We start from the raw sequence: 20,190 nt of genomic DNA, 5'->3' as shown, positions 1-20,190 counted from the left end.
CAGAGAAGTGGGAGCACAGGAGACTCATGTTGGGCATGGTAGATTAAAGAAGGTGGCACTTCTCCCTCTCGTATCACCTTCCTCTTCTCCTGACTCTGCTCTGAAATGCAGGGAGCCTCAGTCAAGTTTCTCCATGAAGTCTGGAGCAGTGATGGACAGGGCCTGTCTGGGGAGGGCACAAAGGCCAGGAGAGGGTCACTTGCAGCCCGCCATCTTTGTTAGTGTGTTGGCACACAGACTTTCTCAGGGGTTTGTTCACAGGATTGACTAAAGTACCACTTAGATAATGGCAAGTGACATCTAAACTAGCTTTGAAAAGTGGATGTAATAAAAATAGGGCTGGCTGTTGTGAGCCATGTTTTTCAAACCTGGTCTTTTAAGCAGGATATCCCCTTCGGTCCACAGGGGAAAATGCTAGGACTATTGTAAAAAGCTTAATTACAACACAACAGTCCAGCAGTTCTCATATCTCAGTTTTACAGGACTGATACAAAGAACCCTGCATGGCAACAAGAAGACCAAAATGGACAAATAACAAGCTACAGTTTAGGAGCATTTGTTTCTGTCCCACTGCTCAGCTTTACATGAGGAGGTTTCTGCAGCCCTGGGAGTTTCTCAATCCATAGTGTTTCTCTTCACATTCACATGTGCTGCTCAAGAGTGTTGGTAAACCTGCATTCAAGATGATGGATGCTGTCTTGCTGCATACACACAAGAGGCCAACTGCATTGCTATGTTTATACAAAGATAAAAACCTTGGCTCTGATACTGGGTACTTTCAATCCCCACAACTGAGGAAAAGTGGGGGCTAGCAGCTGTTGGGTTATCCCAAGAACCTGGCTACAGACTCAGATCATGACCCCACAGACAGACAGACATGATGATGTGTCTGGGAGCACCCTCAAGTCCTCAGCCAAATGGCTCGGAGTGACCTTTCCTAGCCTCCCAAGCAAGCTGTCACCTGTTGAGGACAGTCCCAGGGGCATGTGATCTACCAGATGAACCCCAGGAATACATTCCCCAGTTCAGGGGAATGTTCTTTGGCATGGGTCAAAAGCATGCCAAGGACTCTGTTAAGAGTGCAGTTGGACAGGGGGCCACAGCCAGAGCCTGGGAGTGCTCTGAAGCACTGCCTGCCCTGCTTGTGATTACCACAGGGGCCACTGCATGACCCCAGGACCTGACTGGAAACCTGCTCTAAGCCCCTGTGCTGCCAAACACTCCAACAGCAGCCTCTTGCCTCCCACATACCCTGGCGGGCTTCAGCCATGCAGGATGAGTTCTGAGGTTGAGAAATTTGTCTGTCTTAGAGATGCGATAAATCTCCACTCTTTTGAGATTACTCATAAGACAGGAAAGTGTCAGATGCCTCGTGGCTCCTATTGGATGAAAGAATACATCACCAGCTGGCCAGGAACGGCTGATACAGACTCTTTGCACCCCACTTTGAGAGCAACTGACTGGTTGAGTTAGAGGCTGCACATCAAAAAAAACCAGTAGCAAATGCATTTTAGGTAACCTTGCACCTCTATCTTCCTCTCTTTGGTTATCAGTCCAGAAAAATGTCTGTGACTGACAGGGGTGGTCTGATACTCTACTACTGCTTGGTGTTTCAGTCCCTCTTCTGTTGCCCACTGCCCCGGGGCTGCAGCAGCCGGATGGTGAAGGTGTGCAATAAACCAAGGAGACTGCAACAGCGAATTTTGAGACATCTTTGTGTATGTGTAGACATCTGCATGGGTACAAACAACCTCAATTTCAAATGTGGGAAATTCCTCCTCTGGGAGTTTGTGGGTACCCGTTGAGGTATCTGCTTTCTTGAGAAGGATAATACCTTCTGTAGCCTTCATTATCATGGGGTGTGACATGGAAAACCACAACTAAGGCTCCTGTCTTTTCATGAAAACAGTTCTTGGGAGAGAATGTAGCTTCATCAAAGTTGTTTGGTCTTTCAATTAAAAAGCAGGATTATTAACAGATGCATCAAAGTGGAAAATAATTGTTCAAATTTAACATTTCTGGGGAAAAAAAGTGCTGGGTTTTAATTTTAAGCCTGAACTGGAAGAGTTGCAGAACTATGTGCCCTCAAAGTCTTCCAGTGCTTTTTCAGGCTAGGCATGGAAACTTCTCTTTAAATGTCAAATATTTGGGAGAGTAGGTGGACATTGAAAAATCCATTTGCTGACCTGTTCCAGACAGGCAACTACTGAGAACATCTGAGATGAATTCTAGATAATATTTTGTATCAAATTTAGTGTCAGCATCAGGTGGTCTATAAATACTGAAATACCCAATAAATAAAATTTAAGAAATCTACAAATTATGTTGGAAATGCTAAAAAATTTCATTGACACTACTTTGCTGTTACTTGTAAAGTCGAATTACTTTACTTCACAAAATTGCAGCTTTGCAGGTTGTTAAGGGAGAAAAAATGGTTTATTTTTTCCATCTGTCAACTGTTTAAAGTGCTTTGTATGCCATTCTGCCCTATTTTCCACTATCAAAGCAAAAGTCCTTTAAATGTCACAGGAATGAGAGTAAGTGATACAGTAAATAATACTGCTTTGAAATGTTCTTCATGACTGGTGTGGCATGGGCAGTGAGATAGCACCCGACCTGTTCTTAATTTTGACTATTTGTGTGTCTCACAATGCAGCAGTAAGAGCTGTTTAGACATCATTAACAATGATATCTAAACAAGAAAATAAATAGAATGGAAGTTTCATCTATAGTATTCACTGCAAAGGGTTGTGTTACAATAATCCAAATAAAAGAATAGCAGAAGTTTTTCCATATGCAATGACAATTACCCTTTCCTCCTTTATTTAGCAACATTTGAAAATGAAGATCTGCAGCTTTTCAAGTGGCTAGTAATATCAAAGATTAACATATTTGGGAAAAATCAAATATTAACATATTTGGGAAAAAAGTAAAAAAATACTAATGATATGTCATTGCCAGTTTTTGACCATGCCCTGCTTGTTCAAACATACTGAAATTATATGTAAATTCCATTATATAAAGGGTGAAATTAAAAATAAGGTGATTGTACTAGAGAAACAAATATACTTATTTAAACAAATACCTGCATTAAATGAAAAAAAGTTTGGCAGAAAATAAGCTGCTAATTAAAAATGACACTTGAAAAACACATATGTGTTTATATACATATGTGTTTATATACATATGTGAAAAGTTATTGAACTATACATATATATTAAAAATCACTAAAAGTTTTCTTGATTTAAACACAGAATGAAGATATTGATGATGTGTGAAACACAAAATCAAGAGTTTTTCTTCTCTACTCTGTTTTAAAGAAATAAATTTTCTCAAGGTGACTAATAGAGATGAGAGCATTCAAGAGACTCTTTGAACCCTGCTGCCACCTACTAAGTTGTGACACATCAGTGGTTGTGTGTTCCTCCCTTTCAATCAAGGTATCTGCACACTCTGTTGTGCTTGGCAGAAATAAATGCCATTTCAATTGTTAGGACCAGCAACCCGGATCATTTGAGCTCACACTAGGTTTCTGAGGAAAAATTATGGACTATCCAATAATACAGAAACCCTTCCGCTCAAAACTACGTCTCAAAATCAGCATGTACTCCTTACTTCCTTGATCCTCCTGCCACACAGGGAACCAGAGTCCTATGCAAACATTGCCCATGCTCTGGTAGCTGAACTCATTTATTAATCAAAGCAGCACATCACTGGTTTTGACTACTGAACTACAAAGACTTTTATAAAAATGGAGAATATTTTAATATTGTTTCAATATTATTTTATTTGCTTCAGTAACAGAAAAAAATTCTAATTCATTTGTTTAGGTTTTCTCATGGATTTTGCTTGTCAAAGGTCAAATTCACAAACCTTACATGTTTTGGGTTAACTTTTGTGCCTATTTCTCATTTTATAGTAATTATTGAGTAATATCTGCTGTCTGAATAAGATTGATCTGTTCTAGAGGTAAGTCAAGCCTTAAGAAATTTATGAATATTTGTCACTCAAACTTGTCATGTCATTCTACATTCTGGCAATGCAACTTGGACAATAAAGTGGAAGAAATTGTTGCTTTTCCTGCAACACATCAGCTCTTATTTTCCATACCACAGGCCATTTAACATCAATTAATGGTTCTATCAATATTGACACCTATACTGTCATTTTTTGCCCTGTAACTGGATAATAGGGAGAGGATATCATCCAGAAATACCCCGGAGGCAAAAATTTGTGACAAATCTGCATTATGAGTGAATGTGGAATATTAGTGTGTGCATATGTACATATTGTGCACACATGCACAATTAAACACGGATACTTCTATAAAAAGGATTTTAACATAATCCTCTTCACATTTATTAAGGTATCAAGGCAGTTGCTATGGTTTGCCCCTTTGCATGACTACCTTTCTTGAGGAAAAACCACAAAAGGAAGATATTTGAGTCCCAACACCGGCTATTTTTCCCCCCCACATATATGCTAACTAAAGCAAAGGGTTAGTGAGGCTTTGAAAAATCATGCCACCTGCAGACCTAAACATAATAAAGAGAAGTTGTTATCTTATAGAAACTGCTCTTGAGAAGGCTTTTAACATCTTAATTACACTCTTGAAAAGACTCCTGCTATTTCAAAGGCTTCAAGAAATAATTCCTATTGTAAATCAGAAACCAATGCAAAACAACCTCCTGAACAGAAAATTCCGAGACTATATGAAACAAGAAACTGAATCTGTGCACACCTTTATCTGGCAGGCACAACCCCTTTTAAGCAAACAAAAGAATAATAGTTTTCTTTTCCTCAAAGAGGTCTCTTTTGCTAGTGATCGTTTTTCAGGTGATGGTAGTTTTTCTGTACAAACCCCTATCATTCCATCTTGGGTCTGCTAGGCAGCTGTCTAAAGGTTTCTACTGACCATTCCTTTTCTCCCTCTGTTTTAATTCAGTCCTTTAAATAGACTGCACAAATTCCAGTTTACTTCAACTTCTTCACCCAAGGAAAAAAATATCTGCAACAAAGCCTGAGTTAGACTGTCATTTTGTTTAGCAACTGTACTGAAAATTCAACAATCTCTTTCAGAGTAACAAAGGAACTCTTGTTGGCTTGGCTTATCATGTTTTGGTCCAGAATGTGTATAGAGTGATGTGATCTCAGCAAGATTTTTTCGTTTGTTTAGCAGAAACAAAACCTAATATAGTCTCTAGACCAGCATTTTCTCATGACTTTTTCAAAGATCAAAGGAAAGAACTGTAACCTCAAAAGTATATGGCTGAGATATTTCTGTCTGTGTCTGGTCAATAAAGAAAAAAAGCACTGACCAAATAACAATTATAAGATAATTAATTCTTAGGGCTGTTTCACCTTTAGAAACCTTAACAAATGCTTTGTTTATTAAGGAGGCAAATGTAGTTCAAGACAGGCATAAGAACATGGGAGCTATTACAGTATAATGTGTGTCTGTGTAGTGCTAAGTTATACACAGATGACATGATTTTTTTTGTAAATAAACTAATTTCATTAATTTTGGACTTCAGATTTTGGCTGAACAATATGTATATAAAATATATTAACCTTCTGGTGGAACTTCTTTACCTACACAAAAAAAAATAAATAGTTTGTTCAACATAGCACATTTCTCAACCAACACATCTTAACTCTAACCAGATTGGTACAGATGCTCATTCTATCCCTGCCAATGTCAGACTTTGACTTGTGATGTTGGTGATCAGTGCACATTGTAGCAACATTTCTTGTGAAAGCTATTTGAACTTCCAGATTGAATTCTCTATTTGGATCTTGTAACATTTTAGGAAAATAGTTTTATTTGAAAGTAATTCCGTGACAGTATAAGGTGGTCAGCTAAAGCACAGAGAAGAGTAATTTGACATTTTCCTCTGAGCAAAGAAATGCTTTTCTGTTTTCAATCATCTAGATATGTCATGCTGCAGATTCAAAATCATTAGCTTCTTTAGAAAATTTTGTGATTTATTTTTGTATCAGGTGACAATACAATTTTGTGGATAGTTCAGAAACTGACTCAATTTACTGCATCCTCTGTTTAGACAGCAAAAACATCTTAGTGGTTTCAAAAAATGAAGTGCAAATGCAGCAGAAGAAAGTCTTGATGCCCAAGTGCATGAACAGGTACATGGCAGATGTAGTCCAGTATAGACAGGTGTCAAGAGAGGTGCTGAGGGAAAAGGCAATTCCAACTTTACAGGACAAGTTCTTGAGTAGCTACTAACATGCTAGAAAGAAGTCCTGCAGTTGCAATAAGAATGAAAATAACAGCTTAGCATTCAGTAAAGGTTAAAAAAATTACAAAAAACAAAGTTTTAAATTAGTAGGAAAGCAAGCAAAAACTCATCAATTTTTGCCCTCTCTAAACCCATGGTGCCAAGTTCTTTAAACATTCTGTACAGGGCTTATCTCTCCTTCACTCATCTCAGATCAAATACATGAGAACTGAAAAAGAGTTCAGCAACATGACAAGGATGACAGAGGAATGGAAAAGCTTCCACATGACAGACAATCCTAACAGATTGCATCTGAAAAATTGACTAATAGAGATACAAGAGAGGTATATAAATGTGGTGTACTTGAATACTAAACTGCTGTTTCCACCTTCTCTGGATGCTGCAGAGAACATCAAATGCGGTGAAAAGTTCCAAATACATATCAGAAGGTACCTCACCATGCTAGCTCATCAGCAGACATGCAGACACAAAAAATCATGAGTGTTTCACTGACTCAAACTGCAATTGTACAAACCCATAGAAGAAAACCCTTTATCTATCAAAGCCACAACAGACTCAGTGAGTCCCTGAGTGCAAATCTCTGGCTGCTGGAACAGTTTACCAAAGCAGAATTGTACTCTTTGCTGGACCTTCCTGTTTTCATTTGGCACCTGTTATTGCAGGCTGGATGCTGGGCTAGGTCAGCTTTTAGCTCAACTTGATACAACCATTCTTTTAGGGCAGAAGCACACCAAAATAATTTCATTCATATCACGAAGCAGCCAATGGTCTGCACTTCACTCTTGGTCCAGCACTTCTGGCAGCAGTTCTGTTAAAACTGAAGCTTGTGGACTGAGTCAGCATGGACAGTCAAGAGCTATAAATACAGAGGCCTGCCTGAAGCCCAGAATATAATTAAGTATCCTGTAGTACATTTTGTTTAATGAGTTATTAGTGTTTTCCATAGTGCTTAAAAAAAAAAATACACCAAATGAAAAAAAAGAAGGGAGTAATTTGGGATTCCTTCTCTCCCCTGGTAAAGAATACTAACAAGAAGTCATGTTTTTGACAGAAAGCATTGCAAGCCAATGAGTGTCTTCTCAGATGTTGAACCAGTCTATAATGCTGCAAAGAGGCTGCCAGTGTAATGAAATTACTGGATTGAAATCAATTGCTTTTGATGTTTAATTGACAGTACAATTCTCTTGAATAGCAGCTCAAAGAGAATTAAAAGAAAAAGTTGATTCAGCACATTACAAAGCACTATTAACAGATAATTATTAGGTAATTGTATATTACTGCTCATGCAGGGTTGGAAATTGATTACCCAGGGATACTCACAGGGACTGCAGGCTGCGCAGGTTCTGGAGCGCCTCGGTAGGAACCTGCCGTAGCTGGTTATTCTGCAGCATCCTGCATTGGGAGTAGCACAAAAGCCAAAATCAACACAGTAAAGATCATTTCTTTCTACTGCAAATTTCCTTCCAAGCTTACCTTCATTGTACTGGTCTTACTTCAAGATTACAAAGAAAGTTACACAAACAGTTCATTCCCCTGCCCCTGTCAAAGGCCTGCTCTCTTCAAGGCAAAGAAATACCTGTAGCATATTAGCTTTGTTAACAGCTAGACATCAGCTCTGAGCAGGATTTTCAAAGCAGCTAAGGAAGCTAAAAGAATAAATCTGATTTGCTTTCAGTAGGGCTTGTAACTTCCTAATTGCCTCCAGTGATTCTGAAATTTTCATTCTCATGCACTGATATTGTTCCCTTTCTGAAATGATTCTATTCTGATAAAGCTGTGGAGGACTGACTCTTGAAATCCTTACTCAGGAAAATGCAACCATGGCAAACCAACTCTTAACTGTGTGAGACATTTATGATTTAGTTTGAATAAAATTTTATCTCTATAATTAAACTGCTAATTTTTTTTCAGTGAAATAAATTTACCCAAACCAAAGGTTGGTAGCAATGACTTGACAAATCTTTTTTCTCAAATATCACATCATTTACCTTGCAAAGATTGAAAAATCACTTTCCACTCCTAAAGAATATTCCTTCTTTTGAATATGGTTTTGTTCATACTACCTAACACCCTTGTTTGGACCAACTCCTACATATATAAATATTCTATGTGGATAAGTCCAAAGTAGTACATGCTGCCTTCAAAAGGAGGCATATTCAATGGGACATTGTAAATGAAATAATTTCTGGCAGGCCTAAATCTGCTTGGGCCAATAAGAACTAGAGCTTGCCAACTTAGAAGTAGGTGGACCAGGAATCTCTTCATACTTCTTTTCCTGCTAAGTGTTTTTTCAGTAGAGATTTGTACAGTAGCACCAGGCTGGGCTTGACACTGCTTAAGAGGCTGGTGCTCTTGCTAATAATGCAGTTTCTGTGAACTTTACATGGGCAAAGATCCCCTTTAGTGTAAACACTGTGAGATGGAGCCTCCTAGTAGTTTTAGTAACTGCATGCACTGTCTTATTACTCCAAATGATATAATTTTATAATATTTCTAATAATTTATATAATACTCATTACAATGCAAAGAAAAAATATATGAAATGTGAACTGTTTTAAATTACATTGTGTTGTATACAATAACGTTTTCCCCCCATGTCTCTCAAGAAAAGGAAACCCCCAGTTTTTTGTGATGATGAAAAATTCAGCTCAAATCAGGACTTTTGAGATAATTAAAGAAACTATTAACTGAATCAATTTTTACCTTTGATATTGTACAGAGACATCTACAACTTGATGAGCAAGTTGTTTTTAGAAGGCTATTAATGTTTTCCAACTTTTGTTTAGGATACTTTCTATGTGAAAAAACAAAGATTTAATGATGTTCATATGTATCTTCAATTGAATTGTTGAAAATGAGCTGATCAAAATATGTAATTTACTTGATCAAAACTTCACTGGTTAATTAGTTCCCTAGAGCATTTAGCAAATCAGAAATATATCAAACAACACACAGTTTACTTACAGCACTTTAAGACTGAAAAGGCCAGCAAACGCTCCCTTAGGAATGTATGTCAAGCCATTTCCTGCAAGACGTCTGCAAAGTTTGAAAAAGGAAAAGAGTGAACAGCTTTTCTCTTCATGTGGAATTAATTTGGTTGCTAAAAAGTGCAACACAGCTATGTTTGAGCAACTGATGCCAGAGGCAGTAGTTTAAGAGCCTAGTTTTTTCATTAATACACTTTAAAAAAACCCCAACAAACCCCCCTCACCCCAAACAACAAAACAAAAACAAAACAAATCCCCAAAAAGACAACAACAAAAAAAGAGAAGTCTGTAACTGAACTGTTGATTCACTGAGAGCTGGACTGCAGCAAAAAAATTCAATTTCATTGCAAATTTATGATTGAATTATTCATATTCTTTTCAGGGTTTAGAACAACCCCAGCAACTATAATACAGACATAGTGACAACCATTAGCATCATAGGATTTACAGGCATGAACTTTTGGAATTGTGCATGTATGATTTCTGTGAACATTTCACTCATTTGCACAAATATAAAAATATATCCACGTAGCAATGATTAGAGTTCATTGTGAAATAACTACATGTAAAACTACTGTACTGGTGGAATAACAGGTTTCTCTGTGAGCACATGTATAATAGGTGGGCAAAAAGTATATTTGTTAAAATTTGTAGGGCTTTCTCCCCCCTATTTCTACTGCATCCTGCTCTCAGATTGCCTGAAGGTATTTTACAGACCTGGGTAAACAGAGCTAGGTTACACCAAATAACTCTGTAAAGCATATTACTGACGGCATTGTTCTGCTGTAAGGTTTGTGTCTAAGAAAGAGAATCTATTTGAAATGAAATAATGGCATTTCCATGTCCAGTTCTCCATCAGTGCAACTCAAGAGGATCCTGGAAATTATTCAAAGCCAGGTTGGATGGAGTTTTGAGCAACATGGTATAGTGGAAGGTGTCCCTGCCCATGGCAAGGAGTTGAAATTAGATGGTCTCTAAAGCCCCTTCCAACCCAACCCACTCTATGATCTTGCATTCAGCCTTCTGACATCACAACTCAGCCTGAATTTGCTGTGATACTTGTGCCCTACCTGGAAATCTCACTGGTGAGGGACAACTTGCTAGTAAAGTTCCTTTGAGTCAGTAGGGCCCCAGTGTATACTCCTGGCTGACAAAACCCACAAACTGATATGATGTAACCCCTTTGCAGAACAAGTTAAACCAAGTGGAATTGTATGCTCCATCAGCCAAGATACTGCACACCAGGATTGCAGAGCCCAGCTGATGTGATACCAGAGTTGGCATTTGATTCAGCCCCTGCCCCCTCAGGAAAGAACTCAGGACTAGTTCCAGGAATTTCCTTAGGTACCAAGATGCAAGAGAGGAACCTACAGTGCTGAAATAGGCACCAGATTTGCTAATACTGTTCATGGAGAAGGCCAAGTACTTTTGACTGGAGTCCCAAAGATCCAGCACTGATTGGCCCTTAAATGTTGTTTTCTTTTGGGATTGAGTTTTCCTGGAGCTAACCACAGGGTCCTGTGCACACCTTGTTTTTAGCCACTGCTTTCATACAGAAAATAAAAAGATACATTTGGCTACATGTTGAAAAATAAAAGGAAAGAAAAAAAAAAAAGGAAAAGAAAAGAAAAATAAAAGATCTAGATCTTAGTTCCAGAGATTTTTCAGGAATTTTCAGTCAGTGGAAGAGGTTCTTTCCTGCACAGACATCCCTGCTGAACTACGTAACCTGCAATGTTGAGCTAGCTCTCTCTGTTACACCAAGGTGATTGTGCTCCGCAATGACAATCAGCATCAGGCAGAGCTGCTGGGCTTGTCTCTCACTGCAGACTGTAGGGGAGTCTGATCTCCATGCATCTCAGAACTGGGCACAGGCAGCTGAATTCCCACAGGCAGATGTGTAAACCAACCTGGTTTGCTCTTGCTCCAAGATGAGGCACTTACTGGCTCAGATGTGAGGGCCTTTTTTCAGATGTGTGAGGGCCCTCTGCAAGCTTCAGCTTTCATTCTCAACACAAATGGCAATGACTTTTGGGTTGTTCTTGGATCAAGCAGGCATGCATTATGTTAGGAACAGCAGATTGTGCTCCTGGAAGTAAATGCCTTTTGTGGATCACTAACCAGTAGAGGCAGAGACCTGTCTAATTCTGATTTCAGTTCTTGTGACATGATTGTTTAAAAGAAAACCTAAAGAGTACTTCATCCCTACAGCACCTTTTTGCTCTGCCATTTTGACAACATGATTGGACACAATTCTGGACTTGAGCTCAGCATGAGCCAGAAAGTTATGGGTTTCCAAAACCCTATTGGAAATAAAAGAAGGTGCAGGTATTGAGATTTTCACTTTGGTTACTGTTGTGAGTGTCATATGGAAAACTTGGTAAAGAGCAGAGAACTAAACCCACCTGTCTGAAGACTCAAGAACATGCTCTTTCAGGCCTCCACTCCTTCACTCACAACTGAGGCAAAGCAAACTGCCCAATGCACTACATTTTAATACCCCCTGTTTGAACTTAATACTCTTCACAAAGAGGGCTAGCTGAGAAAATCAGACCTATTTAAGAGCTCCTGGAGGAGGGCTGTGCCAATTACCAAGCATGTATCCCCTGACTGTAAACGCAGGACTGTGGCAATGACACTGTGTAGCTTTAAATTTTCATTTCAATGGCTAAATACTCGCTTTTCCCAGCTTTGGAGCATCTTAGTGGCTCTCCACAGCATGCCTTAATGTTCGGTGTTTTTTGAAAATGTACAGCTGTGCTCCTGAGCTGTTCTGAGTGGTAGTTATCCAAACTGTTAAACCAAAATGTAATTTTTGATACTTGGGGTTTTTTTCAGACTCCAACCCTTTAAAAAAATTTTTGCTTCTTTTCCTTTTAGTTCACTACTTAATTATTCAAAATGTCTTGTACAAACAATTTTCTACATCTAGATAGATGTAGAAAAAAACATGTTAAACTCTTTGGTAGGCACAACTTCCGTATTTACTCCTTGTGAGTGTTTTTCAACCTCAGGTCATTCTTGAAGTTCTGCTTTGAATATTTTTCAGTTTGAAAAGAGCTCTCACTAATTTTACAGACAGTAATTAGAACTACCTTATATGATATTCCTCTGCTGATGTAGCAGCAGATGATGCTCTTCATGTACAACCCTATGTACTTCAGCAAAGGGTTACATCAAGTATATCACAAATGCCATGTATGGATATGCATGTCCTTGTAGTTGTCTCACCAAACAGCCTGACAGGGTCAGGAAAGGCAGACATCTGGCAACAATTATTTTTGATGTAACAATGTTGTCTGGACTCATTTACCATGCTAAAACCTTTTCCATTATGCACTTTTCATGATTGTCTCTGGAACAAGTTCAGCAAAAGCACCTATCTGTCCCCAAGACACACTGTGAAACCACTTCTGGCACAATAGTAGCATCTTCCCAGCCCATTAGAATTCCCCATCACTGCAGTATTTGGTAAAAATCAGCAAAAAATATTCATTTGGATGGTTGTATAATTCTTTTAGTATTCTTGGATAAAAGTTAGCATATCAGTCCTTTATGGCATGCCTCAAAGCTCAGGAAATTTGGTTTATTTGTTTCTGATAATATTTAATGTCTTTAAGCATTTTCTTGCTATTACTGTGTTTCTATTCTCAGCCTTGGAATAAGGGAAATTTCATCCCATTGTTGACACTACAGTATGTATCAAGTGTCTACACTCTTCTCCACTTCAGCTATTTTGTTTTCTATTACCTAAATTACCTCAGGGAAGTTGCTCAATATTTTACTGAATTTTGGATGTACTTCAGATAGTAATTTTAGTCTGAATGGGTAAGCATAATTTTCCCTGAATGAATGAAAATGGACACAGTACATGTTTCTATAGCTGAGTATTTAGTTAATAACTTCGGAGCACAGGAATGAAATCAGTTGTTTTTAGAACCTACATAATCAAATGGTTTACTATTTTGTTTGAACAATTTTGAACATCCCTTTTAAAAAGTTCTTTTATTTTAAGCACATCTGACATTAGTTTAAAAATCTCTCATATTAGAGATATCTCATTAATTACATTTAGGCTTAAATATATCACATCTCTTTAATGAAAAAGTAATCCAAAAAGATCCTATTTTTTGCATTATGTTGTTTCAGATTTAGATTTTGCTTGCACTGCTTTGAATAATCTTGCAAACTAAAGGAGGCTGGAAAAGTTTACAGAGAAGAGCCACCACATATTTCCTTCAGTACCTGTTACTTGCTATGCTTGGAGTCAGAGTACTTTTGTCTTGGGCATAGTTTTTATACTACTGCAACTTTCTTTCTAAAAGATGTAAAATAAGTGAGCTGTGATACCTGGACCCTGACAGGTACACAGAAAAGCAAGTGACCTCCATACTTTTAAATGACAGTAGTTTATAAAATATCTTCAGTGCCACAGAGCTGAAGTGGCAATCAGTGCTCCCTGCTGGAATCGTTGTAGTGCTGGAGGTCATGTTCATGGCCTATGGGCCGACCTAAGAAAAGATGTGTTTGGCTGTCCTTTGAGTGCTCCCCATCTGCTGACCCCTTTGACATATTCTGACCTCTTCTGCAGTGTCACAGTTATGAGAGATGGTGGTCATCCAGTCAAAAGAATATTCCCAGACAAGAGAACTAAAGCTCCAAAAATTATCAGAAACTTTGTTCTCATTTTCCTTTGATTGTCTGAAAAGAAAAAAACTTCACTCATCAGAAGGAAGCAAATAAATATGAGTTGTGACTGAGAACAGTCAACTTTACATTTCTAGTACAATAATTTTTCTTTGCCAGCTCTAAACAGCTTTTTCTGTGGATGTTTTCTGCACCAGGACAAACTTTACCTGGTACCAAGCATCTCCTCTATAACTGCTGGGATGAAGGTGAACTTGAAACACTACAAAATCTTCTCTACAGATAAAAAAATTGTGGAATTTAATAAAGAAAACACATTTCCACTAACTGTAGGAAGAACCTGTGGGAATCTAACCCATCTACTTCTCAGTCTGCAGAAGACATTGACAGTACAATATTGGTAGTGGCTGCTTTCCTTCTCTGCTTAAGTAAGATCTAGTCCAGCTAGATCAGATGCTGATCAGGCATCTGTGGAGTGTATTTCCAAATCTAGTAGTATCAAAATTAAAGAAAAGACATGAAAGGGAGGCAACTGTCTCCTTAGGAAAAAGCATATATTAACATTGATCAATATTCATGTGTTCTAAGAGGATTAGCACAATGGAGTTTTCTGGGACAAGTTACTTATCAAATATTGCAAGGTGTTGAAACAGGAGAACAGATGACACTGGATCTCAGTGTCATTCAACATGTAATGGTAATAAAAAATGTAAAAGGAGTCAAGATTCACTATTGCAAAGTGAAACTGTTGTATTTCAGAACAGATACAATTATGTAGAAATTAATCACACTCAAATTTCTGATAAATATATTTGACTCCTAGTATTTGCCAGTAAACTATTATATGAATACCAGACTGACTCAGTGTTTCTAGACTAATGCCAGTGCATGCCCTTTAATACAGATTAGGTTATATGACATTGTATCACTTGTGTTGCATTATATTTAATCAGTTCCCATGTAGTGCAATATCTTATACAGAATGGAATGGTGAGTGCAATCTGAAATCTTCAACTGTGTGAAGATACAGAGGCATTTCTACAAGAATAATTCTGTGAACTAAAATCTTTCTGTATGTCTCTGACTCTGCATTTTACTTCTGTTCACTAATTGTTTTGTTGATTTTATTTAAGGAATAAGAGCAAAGACTGCACATGCTAAGACAATGTTATCATGGATAGGTCTACATCCATATATCTATTTTTGTACCTATATCTATGACTAGGTTAATATCAACAGAGTCACAATTCAGTAAGCTTTATGTTTTTTTTTTGAAAACAGATGTTCCATTCATCACTTATTCCATTATATGCTCCAGCTAAAAACCTCTCCAGACAGAAAATTGAAAAGAAATTACATAGAAGAATCTTCTTTCTGTGAATATAAATTGAAAATTCAGAAGGCCTGAGACAGTGAAAAACCCCAAAAGATGGGCCTGTTCGGCTGTATGTGGTACCTTCCTGAATTTGGTGCTAAAACACTAGCATGTAGAAAATTCCATTAAAATTAATGTAATCATGGACTGTGTCTTTTATACCTTGTGTACAGATAAGAAACTCTCTTTTGTAATTTGAAACTTCTTTCTTAAAAGCCTGCTCTGCCTCCTCCAACGGCCATAATTGTTCTGAATACCTGATAAAGATCCATGGTGAAATATCAGTCTCATTGAAGTCAGGGGAAAAATTTGTGCTGACACAAGTAGAAGTGGGGCTCTCATTTGCATCCTGCCACAGTATCATATTTGCCAGTAATTTACTTCTCTCTGAGGAGCTGCACCAATAACACTTCTATCAATCCTTAACTTACAACCCAATTTCTAATGGCGGAAATGGCGACTTGGGGAGGAACAGCATGGAAGTATAACAAGAAAACATAAATTTTGAAATCTTTTTCTAGAACAACTTGTTCCAGTATAAAAAATTGCCTTTATTCAAGGAAGAATTTACCAACCTTGAATCTTGCCTCAGTTCTGTTAGAGGTACACAAGCACACGGCAACACATATATTTACTCCACTTATATAAATATATAGCCAATATGTAATTTATATATTTTTATTTCTAATTTTCTTCAGCTTACATATATGTCGATAAATAGGTAACGTGAAACGTTCCTGCTGCTTACATCAAAAAAGCTTTGGCAATATGGATATTCATACAGCATTTAAACAAAGTCAACTAAAACCTTGATTTAAAAGTTTGATTTTATATGTATTAATGATTATTCTCAGGCCAATACAATAGAAATGTATTAATTAATAGATGATTAATTGCAGTGTTAATAATTCACAGATATCAGCATATATTTCAAAATGTTTTTTAAGTTACTTTGCTAGCCTAGGAATTTAAATGTTAGTGTGTATTTTAATTATATTTTTATATTTCTATCTGTCATGTTAATTAAAACTATAAAATTATAGTAATATAAAAAGAAATATGAGTCAAATAATCTATTAAAAAATCTGATGGTCAGAGAGATCAAAGAAGAAAATGTAAATATACTCTCCTTTCTTTAAATAAGGGGAGAAGAGTGTGCAAGTAATAATTGTGCTGCATGTTACGTTTATTGCTACTTAGAATTTAGTTGGAAATTCAAATACAACACAGTCTGCTCTTGCTTTAGGGCCTAATTGCCTTTTAAAATGCATGTGCCAAATTCTCGTAGGGTGTCAACTGGAATAACTCCAACAGACCTAAAGCAGTTGGAATGAAATCAGTGTGTATTTGATCTTGAACTGGCTTTGATGAAACAGATCATAGATTTTTGTCAGTTAAGAATATGGTTCAAAACATACGGTTTCTTTCTCCACTTAAAAAGGCACAGACTCTTTCTGCATCCAGCATGGTTGTCATCCAATCACCGCTAAAGACAACTGATCTGTTTCTTTGTGAAGCTGTCCCCAGCCAGCACTGACAGCAGCAGTTCCTTCTGCTGAGCAGGTATCCAAGTACCTGCCTTCCAATCAAGGACAACTGTCAGGAGGGACTCCAGCATGGCCAGGACATCCCACACTGCTCCCAGCTGTGGATCTCATGGATACAATCATTAAGAGGCAGTACCTCTATGGCTGAAGAAAGTTGTCATCAAATCACAACCCTCAGAACGATCTTAAAATTTCTTTCTCAGTATTTAAATGCTACAGCAAGATGGAGCAATAAATGGTGGATCATACACAAAATATTTCCTAGGCTGGGTCTCCCAAGTGTCATTTACACTTCTGATGCTGGTTTTGGTTTTATCCCAGTAGTGTCAGTATCATCAGAAAAGGCAGGAAATAATAATAATTAATAGCAGGAACTGGCTGAAGTGTACTGCAGCACCCAGCAGTATGATCAAACTGAAAATAATGAAAAAAGTATTAGCTGTTTAGTCATTTCTGCTTGATAGGCAAAGAACACAAATTGTGTAGATCCAGGTTTTGAGATTGCTGCTGTTTTCTGAGTGGTTCAATGAGGCAACGGCAATTAATTACTGGAGGAATTCCGTCTACTCCTCTTTGAAAATTCAAATAAACAACTTAGAGGGAAAAATTTGGTTCTACTGTGCTTGAGAACCTATTAGATATAAACGTGATGTGGTCTGAATTCCTTACCCATCATCCTAAGCAAGTGAAAAAAATTGACCCATGTAGGTACCAAAAGTTCTCACTGCACTGAAATTAAGCAGTCTACAAACAGGCTGAACTTCCACTGACAAAAAGAAGGAAATTATTTCTGCATACTTGCTACTGCAGCACAAACAGCATGTGTAAGACTTAAATTAAAATCCTGCCTCAGGATCTACAGATATATAGCATGCTTCACCCTAGTTTAATTAAGTGTAATGTCACTATCTGTATTGATCACAAAACACAATAAGCACTTCCAATGACTCTTTTTGATGTTCTAAACTAGTTCCTAATGAATATTGCTGGATAATAAATTACAAGTACCAGAAAGCATTTATAAGCTACAAGCCAAAACCAAACTTCAACAGACACTCAATAAGGGTAATGCAGCAGCACTGACAAGGTTTCTTGGATTTCAACCTAGAACATTCATTGCTTCTGCTTGCAAGCATATCTGAATGTTTTTGGTTTTCTTTTATCTTTTCCCTATCCCACCATCTCCCCTTCTTCCCCTTTACCCCACAGATGCAGAGCAGTTTCAGTGTCAAGGTTGCTCTGTGCAATTTGCATTAACATTTCCAGAATAATTATCTGTCAGCACAAGCTATACAATAAGTAATGCAAGCAGCTCTGATTTAGTAAGGCATTTGCTCTGTTGTTTTTCTCTCTCCCTCTTTTTTTTCCCTGTTCATCATCTTGTTATTCTTGATAAGATGGCAAAAACGGCAGTTTGGAGGATGTCAGGCTGATGCATCCACATGGGCAAGTTCTTTGCTGCTACTTGCTTTGGTGACATCAAAGGGATGGCATCAAAGGCAGGGAGAGCTCCAGAACACCAGGGCCCTTGCTTTGTGGATTTAAAGGTTACAAGTTGTTAGCTCATACAGTAGGAATCCTCTGTGTGCTTGGGTTTGTTCTGTTTTAGTAAACCTAAACTGTGCATGCAAAAGCTAGGGGAGAAAATTGCAATTATTTCCAACTGATTAACTAGGTAAACATCTCCTTACTGTTTTTACCAACTTATTTCAAGACAACTGGTGCACTTCCCTCTGTCAGGACTTTGGGTGCAGCTCTATATTAAAGCAATGTTGGGAAACCACAGTCCTCAGGTATGAGCAAAATCTGTCTTGCAGCAACACAATTTACAGTGTGCCATGGGCCATTTGCTAGGCTGGTGACAGATATTTCTCACTGACAAACACCATGAATTGAACACAGTGACACAGTCTGATCTGCATGATGCACACATGAAGTGAAGAAACCGAATTCACAACTTAGGTGTTAGATTGTGAATGGCTCTGAAATTATCTGGGGGATCACAAGTCATTTAGCAGTAACAGTTTTTGAAACTTTAGCTGATGGAGGTGACACAAACCAATTTCCACCAGGACCAGCTCTGCTAAACCCTGCTGTGCAAGAACTGTAAAACTGGTATTGAAGTGACATTGGAATGTGTGGATAGTTTGAGACCACTAGATGATACTCTCTTTTTATTTTAGCTCTGCATGTCAGTTGCCAGCATTTTTACTCTTGCCTTAGGGGCTTTTAAATGTATGCAGATTAACCTTTAGGAAATATTTTAGTATTTAATGTTAATTTAATGTTAATGATTGTTGAAGTAAATTACATGATTCTCCCACTTTCTGAAAAAAGTTTTGGACTATGGCTGCAGCACTTTCATCATGTTTTCTACCAGCTTATGTTATAGTTTAAAGTACAGAATCTGTTTTCAATGCTAGTCCTACCATGCCTACACCAGTACAAAACAAAAGACTGTACAGGACTCCAAGAGCAAATGCTTTCAGTCTTCAAAAATGTACATGACCAGAGATCTCAGTCCCACATCTCAGAGTCAGTGGGGAAAAGATCACCTGGTTCCCATTAACCCTTTGAAAACCTCTTTGAAGCAAGAAAGAATGAATGGAGGGAGAAGTGAAAAGAAAAAAACAAAAACCAACCAGCTCATAACAGATCATGCCTGGTAATTTAGGACTTTTTCACAAATACAGTGGCTTCTTGACCACTTTTGGAGTGTAAAGGGATTTCAACACAAATCATGATAAGATTCACATAATACATCTCTTATGTACTGTATCTGCAGTTTTGTACTTCTGTATTAGAATAAATTGTGCTTTTAAAGGCACTTTTGCCTGAGAGATCACTATAATAATGCCAAGATCAATCGAAAAACTTTGTAGATATATTAATTTGCTTTCAAGATTATTTTAAAATAACCATATGTGTCAGAAAACATTCTTGCAGTGCAGGTAGATTGCAAATTATTTGGGGTGACTTCATTACTTGATTTTGTAGAAAAGAGGTTATTTGGGACTGTACTGCTCTGTAGTAAAATAACTGTAATACAACAGCCTTTTGTTACTCTTTTACTAAAACACCTAATTGAAGTTGCTGAAAAATAGCAATTTACTAAATATCACTTGAAGGTTTGCTTATCTGTGGAATGTTTCTGGGTTTAAAATTAAAGCTTTATATATGTGCATGTGTGGGTGTCTGTGCATATATTTATGCATATATATTTATATGTGGATATATATCTAGTTGGAGAGATTTTGTAGGTAGGTCTGATTCAAATAGTTTTAAATCATTATTGGCTTTCTTCCTCATGTTTCATTGAGACATTAATTTCTAAAATAAAGTAGTTTCAGGCACTGCTTTGAAGTGCAAGTAATCAC

At 37.5% G+C, this 20,190-nt stretch overlaps 1 protein-coding gene across 1 annotated transcript in view; it reads right to left on the bottom strand.

Annotated features, from left to right (window-relative positions):
- LGR5 (leucine rich repeat containing G protein-coupled receptor 5) overlaps nt 1-20,190 on the bottom strand; it is an 88,499-nt gene that overhangs the window by 28,371 nt on the left and 39,938 nt on the right. Inside the window, exons 3-4 of the mRNA XM_064701942.1 lie at nt 9,222-9,293; nt 7,578-7,649 (exon numbers count right to left, since the gene is read on the bottom strand). Coding sequence (XP_064558012.1) covers nt 7,578-7,649; nt 9,222-9,293 — 144 coding nt within the window. The remainder of the gene's footprint in view (nt 1-7,577; nt 7,650-9,221; nt 9,294-20,190) is intronic.

The sequence above is a fragment of the Zonotrichia leucophrys genome, chromosome 1A (genome assembly GCF_028769735.1).
Source record: "Zonotrichia leucophrys gambelii isolate GWCS_2022_RI chromosome 1A, RI_Zleu_2.0, whole genome shotgun sequence".
NCBI lineage: Eukaryota > Metazoa > Chordata > Aves > Passeriformes > Passerellidae > Zonotrichia > Zonotrichia leucophrys.
This window is presented reverse-complemented; position numbering and strand designations above follow the sequence as displayed.